The sequence below is a fragment of the Hevea brasiliensis genome, chromosome 6, assembly GCF_030052815.1.
Source record: "Hevea brasiliensis isolate MT/VB/25A 57/8 chromosome 6, ASM3005281v1, whole genome shotgun sequence".
In the NCBI taxonomy this organism is placed as follows: domain Eukaryota; kingdom Viridiplantae; phylum Streptophyta; class Magnoliopsida; order Malpighiales; family Euphorbiaceae; genus Hevea; species Hevea brasiliensis.
This window is the reverse complement of record NC_079498.1, coordinates 76,266,130-76,289,453: the sequence shown is the minus strand read 5'-3', so window position 1 is coordinate 76,289,453 and position 23,324 is coordinate 76,266,130. Positions and strand designations below refer to the sequence as shown.

Sequence of the window (23,324 nt, the reverse complement as noted above, 5' to 3'; positions counted from 1 at the left end):
ATGTTAAGCAAGCCAGCTAGAGTGCATTCTTGCTTAGTCATATGGAAATTTGTCACAAAATTCCCAAATGACTCCGGTAGGGACTGAAGGATCAAATCTATCTGCAGTTAGAAATCCATGTGAAAATCAAGATGTTCCAGCTGCTCAATGAGCCGAATCATCTTGTGGACATGATCTTCTATATTTTGTCCCTCTGACATTCTCATGCGAAATAGTTGCCTAGATATCTCATATCTAGTATTCCTGCTATGCTCACCATACAACTCTTGTAGGTGAAGAAAGATCTCATTCGCACTTTGCATGTTTTCATGTTGCTTCTATAACTCATTAGTCATAGAAGTAAGCATATAGCATCTGGCTCTCATATCATGCTCCTTCCACTTGTCCAAAGTCTTTGATTCCTCTGGAGTGGCCCCTGGAGGTAAGGGACTAGGAATCTTTGAATCTAGAACATATCCAATACGTTCTAGGTTCAGGACAAGCTTTAAATTTCTGAGCCAATTAGAAAGGTTAGGTCCTGTCAACCTATTGTGATTAAGTATGCTCGCAAGGATATTGAATGGTGATGGTTGTTGTGTGCTCATTATTATCAGAAAATAAACTGTAGAAAATAACAAGATTAATTAGTAAATGTATCAAGTAATTAACCAAAATAATTATGGTCTTTTAATCAAATTAGTCCTCCCACTAACTTGGCGAATCCTACGCGTCAATAGTAGGAAACGAAAATCCTAGTTGGATGGATTTTTAGCGGGTGATTGAATTCTTATAGTCTTACTGATCATCCTCAGGCACATCAATTATTGGAATTACAATAAACTATAAGGGAGCAACTCCTTACCCATCACATCTCATATGAGGTTCAATCATTTATTTGGCCCCTAATGCTCAAAATCTCAGGCACATCCATTATTGATTTATCTTGCATTAGTTAAGTTGATCCCATTGAGCTAGTAGGCATGCAAATAATTTTAATGACCTTAGGCACATCCATTATTGGCCACCAACCATTTACATACTTACAACATCTTATGCTTAACAATTATTCTTAAGAAAATCTCTTAAACAAATGCATCATTTCTAAGCTCATATAGCTAATAATGCAAGTATTTAAAATTTCTTAAAATAATTGCATCAATGGAGGGCCATGATATAATTACCTTAATTATACCATTTCCAACTTAATCATTTATTTGTAAGATTTTGTAGTCGGCTTAATTACTATTATGGTCTCACTTTGCACATTATCCAATTGGCATGCATATATCATATACTTGCATACATTCATATACATCTCATGCATACATGGATAAACAAATAATATGGTATGATGATGGACTTTCTAAGGGATTCAATTCTGAACCACAAAGAATTGAATCAAGGCATTCCTAGGTGTATTTCATTTATTCATTTTACAAGAGTTGTTGAAGGAGTACATAATCAACTCTTGATCTTGATTTCCTCCCACTGATCCCACTAATGCTCTTGACCTCCTTGTTCTTCTTGCAATCCAATTACATTATAACCCTTGGCATACTAAGGTGAATATACAAGAATATGGACTTTAAAGTCCTTAAATAAATGAAATAACATCCTAAGTTATCATAACATTTATGATACATGCCACTAAAAATAAATTAATTATTTTATATCCCAAAGAAAAATTAAAATAAATAAATAAATCTAATCAAATTAGTCTTTTATTGTCCATGATCATCCATCATGCATATTTAAAATTTAACAATTAAATAAAATATACATGCTTAAAAATTAAATTGAATATCACATATTCAATAAAAATTTAAATTTGAATCTTATTCAAATAAATTTAAATTTAGAAACTTTTTCTAAATTTAATTCAATGAAAACAATTTTCATAAATTAATTGTGTGATTAAAATTCCTAATTAAACCATTTAATTAGGTTTGGGCTCAATTATGGGCCTTGAATTATACAACTTTTGCATAATGGGCCCCAAAAATTAAGCCCAACATGCCCCTAAATGAAGAACACGGCTCGTGTAATGTTTACACGGCCTGGAACACACGAAAACACGGTCGCCCCATGTAAACGCAACCTTAGGAGCTTGAATTTCAAAAATTAATCTAGGGTTACATGCCACATGCTTGTTGAGTTATGTGCCTAATCAATTTCCAATACCCAATTGTATACCAAAACACATTTTAGCATGCTTTAAACTTTCATTTGCCATCATAGATTGTGAATTAACATTTAATTCAATTAAACCCTAACTAAAAGAGGGATTTGGGTACTAACCTCCAAGGTGCACAATTGATGAATCCCTCTAGCTTTTGATGCCTCTAGGACCCCAATTGTAGTCCCTCTAGCTTGTCCACCACAAGCACACGCCAATGGTAGCAATGGCAGCCCCAAGTTTGCTTCTCAAGCCTTGACAACCACTTGGAGATGGGGTTTTTGCTTTAGTGAAAGGTATATGGATGTTTTGGGTACTAGAAACCTTTTCTAGCAATTTTAATTCAAAGAAGATCAAGGATTTCATCTTGAATTAAAATGAACAAATGAAGAGAGAGGGGAGAGCCAAGGTTGCCGTCCACTTTGAAGAAGAAGAAGAGAATTAATCCTCTTTCTTCCTTTTCCCCTTTTATAGTAAAGTCAAACCTCACTAACTCTTGCCACATGTCACCACAAGTTCCCATCTTGCTTTTTGGATGACTTAATCCTATGGAGCCAAGTGTCAAGCTCTATTTAAATCATGAAAAGTGGTCTTCCATCATAGGAAGACAAGTGGCCAGATCATATGGTGCTATGTGTCAACATCTCATAGTGCCACATGTCATCATATGATTTAATCTTACTTTTATATTTTTAATTTGAGTTCTCAACTCAAAATAATAATTTCTCTTCTTCAAATTAATTTATATTAAATATAAATTAATTGATTAATTAATCTCCATTAATTAATTTCTTACAATTAAATTCATATTTAGACAATTTAAATATAAATTTAATTTATGCTATACATCCAATAACCTAGATTTGGTTTCAAGTCATGCTAGGGACTTTGCAATCTTATTGCAAACTAAACCTATTTAATTAATTAATTAAACTCTTTAATTAATTAATTAAATCACATTATATTGGCGATTAACTTGTGTAGATGTGTGACTTACTAGGCTTATTACTTATTGGCAATGATAAATGATATTATCCCATAATATCATTAGAATTCTTTCTTACCTTAAATGATTTCTCTAAATCATTTCAGGCACATCATAGACCATGGTTGACACCTAGCATAGCATGCCATGGCCACCCAATCAGTAATAAGGAATACCTTAAATGAACCTTTAATCATATGTTACCATGCACTAGAATCTCTCCATTATAAAATCCCAATTCCAGCTGGAGTCATGTTTAATGTCAAACTCCATTCGCTATGAACGTTACGTTCTCCTTTAAGTCCAATTCTTGATTAATTATATTTTCTTATCAGAAACACTTTTCTGACTAAATCTATCTGTCCTGGCCAGGAACTTAAATCATCAAGAATAATTAAATGAACATAGGATCTCATCCCTATTTACTTAAGGTAACAGGTTTCATCTTGATCAACACCTATTTTCATATATAACTAATAGGAGCCAACAAATGCCCATATACCCATACATAGTACAAGTATGAAAGCAGTATCAAAGTCAAACCACCTATATATAAGATAACTGTGTTATCTCAGGTCTAAAGATTATATGCACTAATATGATATATGACAATACATTGACAAGAGTAAACTCCATGTGCTTATCATAAGCGTCACTGGTTTGGCCTAATTATAATGTATAAGTGCTTATCACGTTTGTTATGTGGCATGAGACTCACCACTCCATATTATTTATATCTCATATAAATACCTTGGAAACAAACATGATTACAATCTTTCTGGATAAATCATGTCCTTTGTGAAGTATCCTCGGTTGTGAACCAATTTATGATACTTTGTACTAGAAATATTGTCACTCCTATTCTTAACAACTTAAGAATAGAATTTCTAACAAAATATCAATGGACCTTTTCAATTACACATAAATAAATTATGTAAACGGAAAAGTGAAATTGCCCTTTTATTAATAAAATATGTACAAGATACATACAAAATGATATGCTCTAAGGCATACTACTAACACTAACCTCTTATCCTAATAAACTAGTTACTAGTACCTCAAAATCCATTTTTGCATAAGGAACAACAATACAATAAGTGATGCTGGCACTAACATAAGAGTGTGTAGAACCCTGATCAAACAACACATACACATCTTATTTAAAGTTAGAGAAAGTATAAGCAATTATGTCAGAATTTTTAGCCTCTTCTCGCCACCGCATGGTATATACCCTAGCCGGTGCACCGCTCTATTCAGGTTGGTTAACTATGGTCTGACTGCCAGAAGTACTACCCCTGCCTCTTCCTCAGCCTTTACTAACTGTCTGTGAACCTCTGGGGGCAGAACTCTGAACTGAGCCTTCAGCTGTAGTAAGTGGTGCAGCTCTACAAGCACTCACATAGTCTCTGGAAAAATGGCTAGTTCCACCACAATTATAATAGGCTCCAATATCCTTGTAACAGACCACTCCGTGTACTTTTCCATATGTTTCACAAGTACGGACTGGGGTGGTTCCTATAGATGTCTGCTGGCTATGTCGGGGTGGCTTCTGTCTTGAGGATCTACCTCTACCAGACTTGCGAAAACTAGATCCCCCAAAATGTTTCCTCTTTCCTGATCCACTATCAGGAGCTTGAACTGTAGTCTTTTCACCTTTCTCTTTCTCTTCTGTACCCTTTCTAACTGTTCTTTCCACTTTAATTCTTTTCAGCTCCAGGGCTTGTGAAATTAATTTTGAAAAATTCTGATGTTTAAACCCCACAACTTGCATCCTCAAACTAGGCTGTAACCCGGCTTCAAAGCGTTTACATTTGTCTTGAACAGTGGTAAGCAAACTTCCCATATAGTGACTCAGTCTGGAGAAGTCCCTCTCATACTCTGCAACAGTTCTGTCCCCTTGCTTCAAACTCAGAAATTCTTGTAGCTTCATGTCAACGTATGTATCAGGGACCCATTTCTGTCTGAATTCCTTCAGAAAATCTGACCAGGTTAGAACAGGGGGCTCCACTAGACTATGGGGGATGGTTTTCCACCACTCATATGCATCCCCTTGTAACAGAGAGACTGAGTATTCAAACTTGAGTTCTTCTATGAAATGCAGCTTTTTAAACACCCTTCCATTCTTTTCTAGCCACTGCTCTACTTTCAAAGGGTCCACTGTACCCTTAAATTCAATAGCCCCAAATTTCATCAGCTTATCATATTGCCTGGGTGGAGGCTATGATTGCATTGCTGGTGCTTGGGTTAGGCTTTAGTTGGCATGTTTCCAGCCATTTGTTAAAACAGGGTAGCCATTTGCTGAGCGAACTGAGTAGGAAACTACGGCATGGGTGGAGCTAGTGTAGCTAACCCACTAACAATCTGGAGAGCTAGGACTTCCCCCTGTACCTCAGCCTCAACAGACTGCTCAACAGAGCGATCCCTTTCTTCCATTCCAATTCATAGCAATTTTACTCCCTGACAACCAACACAAGAAGAATTATCCCCATTAGTTCATATTCATAATTTAAATGCATTATATGTATCAATTAAGAACAATTGAGTAGTTGTACTTACTAAAAAAAATATTCAATTTCACAGTTCAAAACATGCTTTGAAAATCAGCTCTGATACTACTAAAATATGTCACACCTTACCCCTTTGTAAGGCATAACATGATCCCGTAGTATACCTAATGGATCACCGAACTTCGCCTACCGATAACCCATTAAGTACACTACAAGGGATTTTAAACAAATTTCTATTCATTTTAAAGTGTAAGGTAATCTTACATGATTATTAAAAGCCTTTAATTGAAGTTTGTGTCATGAGTAAAAATTTTAATTAATTCAATATCGTAAAAATTTTAGCAGAGTGCTGGCTGTAATTTAAGAAAATAGTTCTTCAAAACCTGTTAAAAACACTCCCAATATTTTTCAATATCCACTACTCCATTTAAATTAACAATCCAAACTCAATCAACCCAATTGCAAAACATTTTCAATAAACCTCAATATTATTTAATTCAACCTCATTCACATATAAAAGTCTCAATTTACAAAAAAAGAAAACATAAATAATATTAATACAAATTTTACTGTATAACTGCTCAATAAGCCCTACAGAAACATATAAACAAAAATTTTATATCAAAATAAATTTACAAGGGTATAAAATATTATACCTATACAAGATCCAAAAATATATCTTCACTGTAGCCAAAAGCAGCTCACTCTGCTGCTTTATCTATCTCTTTGCCAGACACAGCATAAGAAAGCCATCACTAAGTATTACACCCAGTGGTACACAACTAAACTTTAAAAAAAAAAAACTCATTTATAAAGCACATTATTTATATATATCAAAACATAACAAAGCAAAATTTTCAAAATTTCAAGTCAATAAGATTCATCTATTTCAAATCACATTTCACAAATCACAAAGTAAGGGTGTTGCTAAGAACACACAGTCTAGACCATGACATAAAATTTCACGATCAATGCCGTGTTGTACACCACGACAAAGTAAATCACCTCACTAACCGTTATTAATGAAGGAAGGGCTAGCTAGCTAATGAGTACTCATATAGTCTTACCCCACTAACCGTTATTAATGGGAGACATAAGTAATTTTAATTATCTAACCCCAAATAGTCTTTAATACTGGGGAGTTCTGAATGGGACTGCCATGCTAACTGTGGTTTAAAAACAATTTCATAAAGTTTTTATTCAAATAATTGCATTTCAATTCATATAACACATTTCATTCAATGAAATTTTCCTTATAGGGTTCGCGACACATAATTTATAAAATTCAAAGAAAAATCATAATTGCATCCAAATAGTTTATAATTACAATTTATTCAACTCATTTATAAAGTTAAAATCAATTGAGAAGATTAGTTGTGTACAAACCTCTTTCGCTTGCTTTAATTCAATCCCTTCTACTTCCTTCCTCGGAAGGCTCTTTTTCCACTGAAACACAAAATTAAAGTGTTTCAATACTTATTCAAATTATTTCTAATAATAATTTCAATAATTGAATTTTACACTTTAAATTAACTTACAAGGTCTCATAAGTTAAGTTCTTTGTGTTTTTTGCTATGGTGGTTACTATTCATTTAATTAGTTATGGAAAATGTTGACTTTTCCATAAATAATAGGTATACTAATTCTAATTACACCCACATACCACATTTGGATTTTACATTTGTTGACATTGGTTGTGAAATTCAATTCAAAGTTTCCTAAGAGAAATTGCAAATTTTTCAATTTTTGTCTTTAAGGTTTACTATTCCATTGGACCAATATATAGTAGAACTTTTGTAACACCCCTCACCCGACTACAGTGTAGCCGAGCAAGGTGTGCTGCATTCGGTGTCGGAGCACCCTATCTTATCTTACTTTATTCTTTTAATAATTTTTTTCTCGTTACAATTTAACATCAATTATTTTTCTAAGGAGAAACCAACAGAGTTTCCCCTATTTCTATTACCATTTGGCGTATTTCACTATTCACCTGTTTGAAAAATTCAATAATAATTTCCAATAATAATCTCATCCATACTCATATCATCATTTCAAAAATCATTATGTAATTCAAATCCATACTCATTTGTACAAATTCATTCATGCTCCATTCTTATAGCAAAATTCTCAAATTTGCATTAATTTACATAATTTGCAACTAATTACATAAATCCTTAATTTACATGATATACAAATTAATTACAATTTGCTAATTTACATTACAATATAAGAAAATAAATAAGATACACATAATACATGATATGCTTAATGTGGGCCCTATCTACATGCATTGCTGAGGAGGAGACAATCTTTAACACTTTGCAGATCTGGACTACAAAAAAATCCCAGTAATTTGTCCACTGGGTTTTATTTTCAGTACCTGCGTGAAGGAAACAATTCCATCGCGCTAAGCATTGTTGCTTAGTGGTGCAATAATATAACAAGGAAATAATATACAAATAAAGATAGAAACAAAACATAATTCAGATAATTAAGATTTATTTATACTTTACATGCGGTTTCTAAAATTTAATATGTTTTATCCTAATTTACTCTTCTTTGGTAGTATTTATTTCGCCAATGTACAGTAATAATGTACATAGAAAAATGATCTAAAAATAATAATTTTATGCTTATATTATTATGTAAGTCACATTTGCAATATTTATGCATGTTATAATTTTCTTTGCAAATCTTTTAGCATTTTCTCAATACTTTCTAGGTTGTCTCAGATTATTTCATAATAAGTAAATTTTAATATCGATCTAGTTCATTTCGATTCTTTCTAATAAATAACTATTCTCATTTATTTTAAGTCATCTTACTCATTTATTTAATTTCTAATACTTTTAATTGCTAATATTCTTAACTTATTTCAATAAATTTCACTGTCCAAGTAACCTATGACAGGCTGACTAAACTAGATAACGGGTCATTGGCACTGGACACCGCGGTGCCTCCGGCCTTCATACCATGGCACGCAGAACGTCAACCACGTATGCAGTCAGTATGGCTAAAAAGCCATGATAGTATATAAGCAGGCATAAAAGCCATGAATGTGGGCATAAAGCCATGAATGCGGGCATAAAGCCATGAATACAGGCATAAAGCCTTTTGCAGTGCTGCTAAGACAATACCCTATTGGCATGCTAATCTATCCAATCTGACACACATGTCTAAGCTATATAAAGGCACATAATATCGTTAAATATTAATAAATTGTGTTTTATGACTTCATTATTTCATGACAAATTCCATAATTTATACATTCATCATAATATTCATACATTCCTTACATCATTCATATTGATCACAATTCACAACAATGGTGTTCATGTACCATTGTACTCAAAACATTCTTCCTTTCTCTTATAAAGAAAACTAATATTCCATTCATATTTTCATGTGATTCATTTATTCATTACAATATTTATATGAATTCATAACTCATACAAGGTGTTATTATCTTATTTGTAATGGAAACATAAATCCTAATGTAAACCTCATCCCACTTATACTCAACAATCCATCTAGGTTAATTTCATTTCATATTCAAGTGGCATTACTTATGTTTTATTAGACCTACTAGTAATGAGAATACAAATCTTAACTATATACTCACATAACTTAAATGTTCATTAAGTCATTTAGGTGAATTACTATTTCCATTCCAAGTAATCCATGAATGTTTCATGAATTCTAAATTTCATACCTTAATTTCCTCTACTAATTTAGTTATTACACTTTGTGTTTTTGTATTACTATGTACATTACTATTCACTCAAATTGTTGACTTTTTAATTCATAATAAATTTATTGAACCTAAGTTCAATAAGATACCACATTTTGCATTCTATTTTTGTTGGTATTGATTTCCAATACCATTACAAAGCTTATTTTATGTTATTCAAAATTTTCAGATTTCATACCCTAAGTTTATTGTTCCATTGGTCATTATGACAGTGGAAATTTGGCAAAATTTTCTTCATCAAAGTTGTTCCTTTATGTGTCTTCTTTAATTTCCTTTTTGAATCACTCAAATTGGAGTTTTGTAGCTCAAGTTATGGTAATTTAACCATAATTGGCTGGATTGACTTGTACTCAGAATTTCTGGGCAATTTGGTTCTGCCAGATTTGGTGACCTAAGTTTGGTTGGCAATTTGACTAGGTTATGGTCAGAATATGCATTTGTATTCTTCATGAAAGTTGTAGATGTATGTCTCAGCTTTCTGCTTGTAAAATTTTAGGTCAATTGGACCTTTGAGTTATGACCAAATGAATAAACACTGTTCATTTGGTCATTTTTCCAAGGCAGAATGCAAGTAATCCGAATTAGGGCAATTTTTAGGTTAACTTGGTTTGGTTTTCTGGGCAGAGTTTCTTCACCAAAGTTGTGCCATTATGTGTCTTGTTTCATTTTCAATTGGCCTTGCACCAATTGAACCTCTACAACTCCATTTATAACTGCCCAAACATGCTGGACTCACATCCAGACTTGCAAGGCACTCAAGGGCAGCATACCTAACTTCAATTCCCATGGCACAAATCACTTCATTTCCTAATCAAACATAGCCAAATGGTCACTAATTGATCATTACAACTTTAGTTTATGTCCATTTTCATCCACCACTAAAATTAAATTTCAAAACCCTAACCTTAATTGACCAAGCCTCCAATTCATGCATCTTACCCCTAATTTGCTATACTAATCATATAATTTATACTAGGGCAACTAATATGTCACTTTAAATCAAAGAATTCTCCTAACCCTAACTCATGTCAAGGCTGCCAAAATTTCATGGAACATAATCATGCCTCATTAATTCAATTTTTATCAAATTCTCAACTTAACTTAGCTTAAATTCATGTTTAGAAAGATGTAAAAGCAAAGAATATGGCACTAACCTCTTTGGTGATTTTCTAAGCTTATTCACACCTCACTTTCTTCCACTTTCTCCTCTTCTAATGGCTGCCCAAGTCTAGCTCTAGCGGTAGAGAAAAATTTTTGTGAACGGAAGATGAGGTTTTGAGGTGGTTTTGGTAGAGGTTTGGAAGCTTGGGTGAAGCTTCAATGGTAGAAGAGAGGGAGCTGGTTCATTTGTGAAGAAGAAGAAGATTGTTTCTTCAATTTTTTTGCCCATTTTGCTCATTTTAAGTGGTTTAAAGACATATGTCACAATGTGATTGGGTGAGAGTGCTTAGTGATATAAGCATGAGGTTAAAATTGTAAATTTAATTCATTTTCTTTTCTTTTCTTTGCTACTCATTTTCAATTCAATTTTTAACAATATTTATTCATATTTTAGATCATAATAATTATTTACTTAACTGGACAAGTCGGTCAAAAATCACCTCTGAAAGTGAAATGACCAAAATGCTCCCGTTTGGCTTAACAGACCAAAATTGTCTGTACCAATTGAAAATTTTTTTTAAGCATTTTCTTGGTATTCTAATGCCATAAAAACCTCAATGACTCTTCTCTGGAATCCCAAAAATTATTTTATGAATTTTCTCCTGGGTTTAGGGCTTCTAGCTGCGAAGATCGCAACTTCCCACGGGGTTACCGATCGCTAGGGCACCGGCTCATTTAACTTGGTTGTATTTTATTTCTAAAATTTTTCCTACATTTTTCTTGTTAATATTCGAGTTAATTATGGTTCCTCACTTTAGTTTAAATATTTTTCTAGATGTTCTTGCTGTCCGAACTGACACCAGTCACCAGAACAGTAGAATGCACGAAATGGATACAGTGAGGGTGTTACAACTTTGGCTAAACTTTCTTCATCAAAGTTGTTCCTTAATGTGTCTAGTTTACTTCCCTTTTTGAATCACTCCATTTGAAGTTTTGTAGCTCAAGTTATGGCATTTTTACCACAACTGGCCGGATTGGTCAAATTCTAGAATTTTGGTCAACTTTTTGGTTCTGGCAGTTTTCATGACTTAAATTTGGTTAGCAATTTGAATGTGTTATGGTCAGAATTTTAGTTTATGTTATTCATGAAAGTTGTTCTACAATGTCTAAGCTTTCCAATGGTTCAAAAATAAGGTCATTTGGACCTTTCTACAAGAAGTTATGACCATTTAAACATGTACTATTCATTTGGTCAATTCTACCGAGTAACAGGGTACCAAATCCGAATTCAAGCAGGTTTTAGGTCCACTTAGGGTCAATTTTAGGGCAAGGTTTCTACATGAAAATTGTTGCATTATGACCCTATTTTCATCCTCAATTGGCCTCACACCAATTGAAGTAACAGAATTCAACTTATATCCTTCTAAGTGAATAGGGGTCAAGCTGTCCAGAATTCAACCTTATGATATTCATAATCTAACTCAATTCCAATCATCAATTCACAATCAAATGCACACCAATTGACCAAAATTGAGCATTAAAAAATCAATTGGTCATCAATCCTCAAAAATCCCCAATTTTACACCAAAACCCTAATTTCATAAACTAAATTCCTATTTTAAGCCAATTCACTTCACAATCACACATAACACTTCATCAATCATCACCCAACATGCACAATTTAAACCAATTTCATCAATTCCCTAATCCTAGCAAAGCTGGCCGAATTCCATTCATTCCATTACATGCGTAATTTTTCACATTTCCAAGCAATTTCTACTTGGTCAACATCAATTCTATAAGTATAAATCAATTTAAGTTAAGAAGGAGGCTCACCTCAACTTGATCACTTCAAGTCTTCCAAATTCTTCAATTTTTCTTCTCTTTCTTGTTCCCACTCTTCTTACCAAGACCCAAAAGCAAGGTTTAATTAAGGAAACTAGAAAATTTATGGCTAAAATTGGTGGTTATATAAGCTCAAGGTTGGCTTTAATGGTAGAATTAGGAAAATGAGAGAGAGAAGGAGGACGACACCCTTTGAAGAAGAAAGGTAAATGAATTTTTTTTTCTTTTAATTTGTCCCCTTATGTTAACATTATCCCGCAATTTCTTAAGTTAAAATTATAAATTATTATGATGTCATCCTTGCATAATGATGATGTCATAAATGCCTTTATCTAAATTTCTTTCCTTTTCCTTTTTCCTTTCCTTCCACACACCTCTTCATTTCTAATATATTTTTCAAAGTTTTAATTTCCTACATTTTATTGGACATTTAGGCCAAGAGTCACCTCTAAGGGTGAATTAACCATATTGCCCTTTATCGGTTTGATCAAAATTTTCCAATAACACTGAGTTGCTTCCTAAAGTCTGTTTCAATTGTTTGAACTTGTTCTCTATTCTTTTATGTGGTTTTAACATTACCATTAACTTCACAATTATCCTTAGTCCTGGGGTGTCACAAGGTTCCATAAGAAATTAGGGTAGCAACTGAGCTCGCAGTCACTTCCCGGTTCGGTCACCCATCGCTATGACCTCGACTCATTTAATGCATTATGCCTTGTTTTCTTTATTTCCATTTCACCTTCATGTAATTGCTATTAATTTCTATTCTTGGCTTTTCTAGATGACTTAAATATGGTTTTACACATCTCAATTGTCCGGACAGACATTAATCACCAGAATAGTGGAATGTACGAAACTAATAAACATAGGGGTGTTACAAGAACAAATTCCCTCTCAAGTAAGGTAGCATGCCTTGAGACAAACACTTTTTACTCTTTTGGATGGTAGAAATAATATATAATTGTTTGTTTTGGATATCCCACAAATGTGCATTTATCTTATTTAAAACCTAGCTTATCAGATATTTGACGCTTCACTTAAGCATCACATCCCCAAATCTCTATATGTGACAGTGAAGGTCTCTTGCCAATCCATATATCATATGGTGTATTTTCAATAGATTTGGACGGAACCCTATTCAAAAGGTATGTAGCAGTTTATAGGGCATAGCCCCAAAAAGAAACTAGAAGTTCTACATTGCTCATCATGGACCGCAACATATCTAATAGGGTTTGGTTTCTTCTTTTAGAAACACCATTGTGTTGTGGTGTTCCAAGAGGTGTCAACTGAGCAAGAATCCCATTCTCCTTTAGATAATCTTGAAACTCCTGGCTTAAGTATTCTCCTCTTCGATTAGATTTGAGTGTTTTAATACTTTTCTCAATTTGTTTCTCCACTTCATTCTGAATCCTTTAAACTTTTCTAAAGATTCAGATTTATATTTCATTAGATATATATGCCCATATATGGAATGGCCATTAGTAAATGTAATGAAATATGAGTACCCTCCTATAGCGTATCATTAGCTCGCACACATCTGAATGTATTATGCCCAACATTTTAGTAGATCTTTCACTCTTTCCACTAAAGGGTGATTTGGTCATTTTTCCCATTAAGCAAGCTACACATGTTTCATATGATTCATAATCAAAAGGATCAAAGTATCCTTCTTTATGTAACATTATGATTCTTGTTTCATTTATATGACATAATCTACAATGCCATAGATAGGATGGATTTTGATTATCTGATTTTAATTTCTTGCTATTTATGTTAATAATAGGCCTTTCAAGATCAAGTATATATAAACCATTTGCATAAGTATCAAATCCATAAAAAATATCATTATTATAAAAGGAACAACATTTGCCTTCAATAATAAATTTAAATCCATTTAATGCCAGGCAAGATACAAATATGATATTTCTAGTTAGTACTGGAACAAAATAACAGTTATTAAATTCAAGCAAAAGGCTCATAGGCAGAGACAAAAATACATGTTCCTACGACTAAAGTAGCAACCCTTGCTCCATTTCTAAGCTATAGGTCCATTTCACCTTTCTGTAAAGGTCTAGGTCTTCTTAGTTCTTGCACATTATTACAAATGTGAGATCCACATCCGGCATCTAATACCCAAGAATAAGAATTTGACATAGATAAATTTATCTAAATCATAAACATACATGAAGTATAAGCTTCATCAAACTTCTTCTCCTTCAGAGTAGCAAGATAGTTAGCATAGTTCCTTATCTAATGACTTTCTTTGCCACAGTGATGGCACGTACCTTTGTCCTTCTTAATGCCCCTAGTAAGCTTAAGTGCTTTAGGGGAAGCCCCTTTCTTCCTATTGTTCTTCTTCTTGGACCATTTGGATTTGGTCTTAGAAGATTAAACCATAAGAATAGAGGACTTGTTCCTCTTAAGTTCCCCTTTAACAGTTGTTAGCATATCACAGTCTAGGCAATGTAGCTTCTAACTAATTAATGTTGAAGTTCAATATGAACTATGAGAAGCTAGGAGGTAGAGATTGTAAGACTAGGTCAATACTTTACTCATGATCCATAATAAAACCCAATTGGCCTAATTTTTTAATATAGCCAATCATCTTCAAAACATGAACATTCACTGAAGATCCTCCTGTCATCTTACAATAGAACAATTCCCTTAATATCTCATACCTTTCATCCTACATTTTGAATTAAACAACTCCTTGAGTTGCAAAATGATAGTTCGAGAATCCATATTCTCATGCTGCCTTTGAAGTTTAGGAGACATGCTAGCCAACATCACACATGTGGCTTGCTCATCGTTATCTGTATGACGAATATACTCATTTAGTACTTCTTCAGGAGCATCAACATCAAGAATACTAGGTTTGGCACATTCAAGGATGTATAGCCTCTTTTCTTGCCTGAGAATAATTCTCAAGTTTCTGTACTAGTCTAAGAAATTTAGTCCAGTCAACTTGTTAGCATCCAATATGCTATGCAAGGAATTGTTTTTGTTACTCATGGTGATATTAGTGATCTACAAATGCAAAGATAAAATTGCATTAATTTCATGCATATAATTTTTATTAACCAAATTAATATAAGGTCTTTAATATCCATTTGGTATCCCACTGTTTTACTCAAATTAATAGCCCTCACTATTAATTCGAGAAATTTAACACATTAATTTCCTTAGTAGGCTAGGACCCCATTTAATTTTATTTGACATTGAGTGTGCTAAACAAATCAAAATTAAATTAAATTAGTTAGATAACTATTTATGAATCACATCTCTATGTGATTCCTAGATCAGTTATGTGACAACTATTTGTCTAAACATAATTTTATAATTCTCATAGCTATGCCTCTGATTCTACATGATCATGAGTGTGTTCATCCAAATCATATAGGTCAATTAAGTAAAACCCATTGTTTAGAAATATCCAATATTTCATAGCCATAAACATGTTCGAGAGAAAAACAACCTTGAGTGTGCTCAACAAGTTAACTTTAATATAGAACTCAGGTTTATGCTATAACAATGGAAGGTATCTTGATCATGTTCATAACATGTGCTAAATATTTGAATGAGGGATTTTAGGTCTATGCCAACTTTTAGGTCTCATTAATTAGCATGCCGGTTATATTATACATCACATATATAAAATATATGCCCCTAACATGCATTTCTAATTTGATGATTATGGACTTTACTAAATAATTCTCTTAACCCACTGGAGAGAATTATAGGGTCTAAAGCCTAGGTAGTAGCATTGTAGAATTTCATAAGTCTTTCAAGCAATTCCTTGAAGTATATTCACTAGCTTCTCTTTCTACTTACAGTTGCAAATAATTTTCCTATCTACTCATTCTAAAACTATATAACATTTACATATTTTAAAAATAGAAACCTCGAGTTACATTCGAAAGGAGCAGGATGAGAAAAGAATTTACAACACAGAATATAGGAGAAGGCAGAGAACACAGTCCCTATTTATGAATGTACAAACATTCAATCAAATAAAGAGCAATCACATTGGTCTTTAGTCTCTAACCATCCATCATGCATTATAATCAAATTAAAATGCATAAATAAATTTAATCATCCTCATTGTTGCTATTGGTTTCATGTCTAATTAAAATAATATTTTTAACAATTAAAAATATTAAATCAAAAAATATTTAATGTTCCTCCCACTAAATAATTCTATTTAATTGTCTTGGAAACAATTTCCTTTAGTTAATAAGTAATTTAATCACAATTAAATATCTATTAATTTAACAAAACAATTAAATCAAATTTTTGTGCTACCCAATGCCATATATAATTTAGAAACAATTTTTTAATATTATATATATGTGAATTAAACAATTTAATTCAATATCTAATATAATTAGATGAATAAAATCTAAAATAATTTTAGGTGCCCCATAATTTGCCATTTTATTTTTAGAAAACACATTTTTAAAATTTAATATTGAATGAAACAATTTAATTCAATAAATTTCTTTATCCAAATTCTCTAAATTAATTTTAGAAACTAATTTTCCAAATTAATATTAAATTAAACAATTTAATTTATGTCCAATTGAACTAAAATAAAATCACAATTTTGATTTATTTGAAAACCAAAATTAGAATTAATTTTAACAAAATAATATTATGTAATTCTCAATTTTAGTCAATAGGAAGTCTAATGGCAAATCTGGAATAAGGAAATTCTAATGGCATAATTGCAAATTTGCTACACTTGAAGATCAATTTTTCAGCTGAAGGACGGTCGCATTTTTGTAATTAGGCTATCGTGGCATATTTGCAATTTCTAGCAAACTTATGGGTAGCATTTGTTAGTGGCAAACCCGTAATTTTCACAAAAACGGGGGCACCCATCTGATGGGCTTCTTCCTCGTCTGGTTCGCATTAAACTAGCAGCTGCTCATGGAAGCTTCAGTGCCACCATGAACGAGGGCGCCGGCTAACAAATGGAGAACCATCAGCGCATCTCCGGCTAGACAACAGCTCCTCATTGGCGATGGCATTGCAGGAAGGTGAGCTGGTGCGTCCAAGCTCCTTACACGATCTGATCGTGCAACACCCGCCATCTGCAAACGTCATTCAGTCAAGCAAAACGACGTTGGTCTAGGCATCCTCAACAACTCGAGGTTAACATCACCGGCCCCGCGCGCGGGGAACACACAGCGGCAGCCAGCAATGGTCCTCTAGCTCTGATATACCTGTCCGCTTGTTAACATATTGTAGTGACCCATTGCATCATTTCCTTTCAAAGATACAAATTTTCGAGAAAAGAAAAGAAAAAAAACAAAAGGAAAATCAACACAGATTTCAATCCGCTGAACTTCAATTTTTTAGATCTAAAATCCTTAGAAACAAAACCCAAAATTGATGTCTCAAAGCTTTCCAGAACCATTACGGAATTAAGATGGACAGAAGGAAATTCCAGAAGAACAAAATATACTAACACATGAATTTAATTCTCAAATTAACACTACCAACAACAAACCATTCCATAATTAATTAAAATGACTTTGATACCACTGTTAGGAAGCATTAATACACAACAAATTGAGCATACACAACAAATTGAGCAGAAAATTAAGCCCCAAAAATCATTTTTAATTAAGTCCGGAACGGTGGAATTTAAAATTTTATTATCTAGCAAATTACATCAAATTACTTTGGAAATTTGCTAACCACCGAGCCAAGCTGTAGCAAACTACTAGCCGTCCAGATGTCTGGCCTCAAATGGTATCTACATAGACCGATTGTGAGGAAATTCTCCAAAACTCTTTTTGGAGAATTTATAATTTTTTAGTGCTAGCTCAAATAAACGGAAGCTCTCTATAAAATATGGAAGACAAGCTTCCTTTTATAGGGGTAACTTTTAATAATTATAAATTTAACCTTTTAAATTTATTAATTATAGATCACTATAGGAATTAAAATTCACATAATTAATTCTTACAATTCTTGAAACCTTAAATTAAGTCCACACTTAATTATTAGGATATTAAGCAGTCTAAATAAAATTTATACTTTAATCCATAAGCATCAAGAATTATTTTATTTTATTTTTATCAAGTCCAACTTGATAACCCAATTTAATTTCTCACTTATAGTCTTTATGTATATAACTCATTAGGTTCCTAATATGTTGATAATAAATATTAATAAATAAAATTAACACTTTAATTTTATCATCAATACATAATTGATTAATTATATTCGCAGATCATTATTGACTTCTAGCAACGTGTAATGACTACCCAAATATTAGAATTTATCAATGTGGTTTGACTAACCTTTCTGTGATTAGTCTGTCAGTGTAATTAATATCCCTTTATCATAATATTCTGATTTATATATTGATACATGAAATGTGTTTCCCATATATAAATTATTTCTCTCCTCCCAGTGTGATTAATTAATTAAAAATGATCTCAATCTTATTTTACCTTGTGCAAGGAGTTATCAATTCACACTAGTCAAGAACAATTGAAATATTTTTTCTAATTATCTAGGGTGATGAATTCTATCTTGACAATCAAATATCTCCATATAGTTTATACTATATCCAACAACTGCCAAATTTGTTATTTTTATATAGAATGACATATAAGCAGTATCAAAATACAATAATTCTTATATAAGATAACTTAATGTCTCAATCTAAGGATCACTTACACGACGGTCACGCAAGTCTTTCCATAAACACAGGTAAACTTCTATATGAAATCCTCGTGCGAGTAAGCTCAGTGAACTTGTCACCACAAGTACCTACATGTTGGTTCTAGGTATCCCATATACCTCAACTTAATGAGAATTGCTGCTTCCTTTCATAAAAAAAAAGAATGCAATGTATACTGGTCTCAACAGTTATATCGATGTCCAATCTCAATATAACATACCTGAAATATTTTTGAAATAATGTTATAATGCAGTCGGAATCTCATAATTATAACAATATTATAATTTCTATTGCTATGTATATAAGTCCCATGAACTTTATCTTTATTAATTAATACTCACTAACATTAAATTGAACATTAAAGATGAAGGAAAGAATTGAACATTGACAATTGCTACTTCCTTTTATAAAGGAAGAATGCAATGTGTACTGGTCTTAACAGTTATATTAATGTCCAGTCTCAATATAACATTAATCAGGAATATTTTTTAAACAATACTATAATACAGTCGGAATTTCATAATTATAACAACATTATAATTTCTATTGCTATGTATATAAGTCTCATGGACTTTATCTCTATTAATTAATACTTATTAAAATTAAATTGAACATTAAAGATAAAGTAGCCTTTATTAATAATAAAATATATATACATGTATTAAATGATCACATTTGCAACTAACACATTGGCTACAGTACACACATATACGTACAATAATTTCCCTAACTTCACTTCTAATGTTTCCTTAATGCCACTGCATGCATATGCTATTCTTACTTATGATTCGGTTATATATAATTTGTTCTTAGGGCACTACGTTCCACAGCTTGCGGAAGTCATTTATGATAGTAATAAGAAAGCTTCCAACAAGCATTACATCAATTTTAAGGGTTTTGTGGTGAGTTATTTCAAGACAAACACAATCTCTCTTTTTTTCTCTTTTACAATATGATTATGTATTTCGTCCAACATGGCTTGATTCCTTGTAACAAATTTTGAAGTATTAAAAAGAAAAAATAAAATAAAATCAATAATCAACACCAACACATTTCTTTCCGTTCTTTATACCATTACAAAATACTAATCTAGTCAAATACTGTCACCTTCATTGAAGAATTTCCTTTATTCCTTAAAAGAATGAACGTAAATATATTTCGTCAAAAATAGTATTTTTCTTTTTTTTTTTTTTTATACACACAAATACACTCACATGTATACTTAACATAAATTTATAACATTATCAGCAAGTTTTCTTCGAGGCTAAAAGATAAAAATAAATGAGAAATTATTCACTTACATTTACTTTAAAAATTAAGGATTAACTATTGTTAATAAATCAAGCAAAGAAGAATAGAAGAAATGGTTAATAGGCTAAAATAAGATTGCAAAAAATACTTTCTATTTCTTACTCAATTCATGAAAATGAGTAGCCTACTTATAGGCTTACTACAACCAAAAAGAGAGTATTTCTCAATAAATTATTAAAAAAATCTGCACTTAATTGTAAGTTTATAACTATCTTTGAGTTAAAAATAAAATAAAATAGGGAGATATTAACAAACTAAATCAATCTATGTTTGAATTTGATTCCAACATTATCTTTCTTAATTCACTTGTTTTGAAGACAATTACTTATGAAATGCATAACTACAATGCTCAGATTGGGAATGCATTATTAGATGATGAGACAGATCAAACAGGGATGATAGATTATGCATGGGATCATGCTGTAATATCAGATAGAGTGTACCGTGAAGTTAAGAGCAAATGCAACTTCAACCAGAAACATCTAGCCAGGGACTGCAACAATGCCCTCAATGATTACTTTGCTGTGTACAAGATCATTGACATGTACAGCTTGTACGCTCCAAAATGTGTCAAAAGCAACTTCAGTATTGACAGACAACTCCCTGTTATCCAAGGCATTGCTCCTCAAATTTTTTCCAAAATTGTGAGTCATCTCAAAATTTATACCATAAATTACTAATTCAGAGCGTGTTTGACATTCACAATTGTTGTTGCTAATTTCAAATTTGCAACAAAATATATATTGGAAGAAATTCTTTTTGATACCAAAAAGTAGATTTTTTTTTTATAATTTGATTTTTATGTATAAAAAATTGATTATCTTTTTAAAAATTTTATATTTAAAATTTTTGCAAATAGTCATTGGATTGCATTCATTATAATTAAATTTATGTAACTAATGATATATATAATGCAAAAATATGTCTTAGAAATATAATATTGTATATGCTTTTATATCTACATTGTTGTTTTAAAATTACTGTAATATTTAAAGTTCTTTAACGGCCTCTACAATTTAGTCATGCATTGATTGTAAAAATTATAAAATTTTTATTATATGTACTTTGGATTATCTATGTTCTTAAAATTTTAAAATTTAATTGCATCGACTGTTTAATTATTATATTATAAGACACTTTAAAATGTTAAAATTATATATTTTTGGTAATACTTAATATAAAGATTAAAATTACTAATTTTAAAATAGGAAAAAAATGTGCATATTATCTATAGCAAAAGTAAGAGATGTTTAATTTTTTTTTTTCACAATTGATTTCAATTGTAATTCAAATTCGGGCTCTTGCAGCCTTAGAGACGATGCCAATACTACTAAAATGGTTACTAATATATAAAAGTTATTCATTAAACATTGCGATTATTACTATTTTTTTTCCTTGTTCTTTCCCAGGAAGGTTGGCACAAAAAACCTGCAGGCTATGATCCTTGTGCATCAGACTATACTGAGATTTATTTGAATAGGCCTGATGTTCAAGAAGCTCTACATGCTAATTTAACAAAAATTCCATATCCATGGACGCACTGCAGGTAGACATTTGTTGAAGATTTCATTATTATTATTATTATTACACAAAGAAAAAGTAGGGAAATTAAAATTTGAGACGTTGCTCAAATCTAAAAAATTTTCTTACTATTAATTAGTTATAAAGTCTGTGGCCTGCGGGTGCTATGAATATTCACCCAAATGTGAGTTTCTTTGTGCTTATTTTGCAGTGATAATATAACCTTTTGGGATGACTCTCCAGCATCAATTCTTCCCATATTAAAAAAGCTAATAGCTGGAGGCATTCGCATATGGGTCTACAGGTAAAAAATTGAGATTATTATTATTATTATTATTATTATTATTATTATTAAGAAGGTAATGTTGAGATTAAGTAAATGGATCTGCCCTAACTCATTCTTGAGTGTGGAATACTAATGGGAGGCCCAGTATCGATTAGGGAAATTCTGATACCACGATAAGAAAATGGATTGATTTAAATTACCGATTAGGTAACTCAAGAAAGGATTATTCAAAATTTTATAAAGGGTATATTACTTACATACTTAACCAATGTAGAATATATGGCATATATTAATTAATTAAAAATTGATTCAATAAACTTAAACATATTTTTTTGTTTGTATGATTATTCATTACAGTGGAGATACAGATGGAAGAATTCCAGTAACTGCAACCAGATACACATTAAACAAACTTGGGTTAAAAACTATTGAAGAATGGTCTCCTTGGTACTTCAAGAAACAGGTAACCATATTTAGATATTTTATTGATTTTTCATTATTTACATTTTCCTTTATTAAATTGTTCATCTTAACATTGATAATTTATTAAATATAATTATTTTCAAATGGGAATTCAATAGGTTGGTGGATGGACAATTGTGTATGATGGACTTGTGTTTGTAACAATTAGAGGGGCTGGTCACCAAGTTCCAACTTTTAAACCCAGGCAGTCTCTTCAGCTTATCAAATACTTCCTGTCCAATGAGAAACTGCCATCTAAACCATTTTGATATTTGTTTATTCTTTTTATTAGCTATTTTTTTGTGTGTGTTTTATTATTATTATTATTGTAAAAGAGGGTAAAGGAGATTCAAAGAAGCAATTATCACCAAGCTAAGCTTGCTGATGCATTTGTGATTGTTAAATTCTTTTTATTCAAATAAAAAAATTTTGTTGAATTGTCAAATGCAATTTGAAAGATTAAAGATTACTATATGAATTTTTTTTTTTTTTGCTTTAGAGCACTTAATTATCACTATGTTAAGCTTGTGGGTGCATTTGTGATCGTTATATTCTTTTATTCAAAATAATAATAATAATAATAAAATAAAACTTGTTGAATCGTGAATTACAACTTAAAAATTCAAAGATTAATTGAATGATTTTATGTTCTAAAGAATTGAATATTTGACAAGAGTAAGAAATGGCTCGTCCTCCTTCCAAA

At 31.7% G+C, this 23,324-nt stretch overlaps 1 protein-coding gene across 2 annotated transcripts in view; it reads left to right on the top strand.

The window, feature by feature from the left end:
* LOC110637657 (serine carboxypeptidase-like 34) overlaps window positions 1-23,055 on the top strand; it is a 40,782-nt gene extending 17,727 nt beyond the window's left edge. Inside the window, exons 4-9 of one of the 2 annotated variants that reach the window (XM_058148576.1) lie at window positions 19,855-19,943; window positions 20,706-20,996; window positions 21,762-21,898; window positions 22,085-22,177; window positions 22,517-22,622; window positions 22,741-23,055. In XM_058148576.1, the coding sequence (XP_058004559.1) occupies window positions 19,855-19,943; window positions 20,706-20,996; window positions 21,762-21,898; window positions 22,085-22,177; window positions 22,517-22,622; window positions 22,741-22,890 (866 nt within the window). In that variant the 3' untranslated portion in view covers window positions 22,891-23,055. The remainder of the gene's footprint in view (window positions 1-19,854; window positions 19,944-20,705; window positions 20,997-21,761; window positions 21,899-22,084; window positions 22,178-22,516; window positions 22,623-22,740) is intronic. The other variant, XM_058148575.1, reaches the window with a different exon arrangement.
* Window positions 23,056-23,324: the final 269 nt, after the last annotated feature.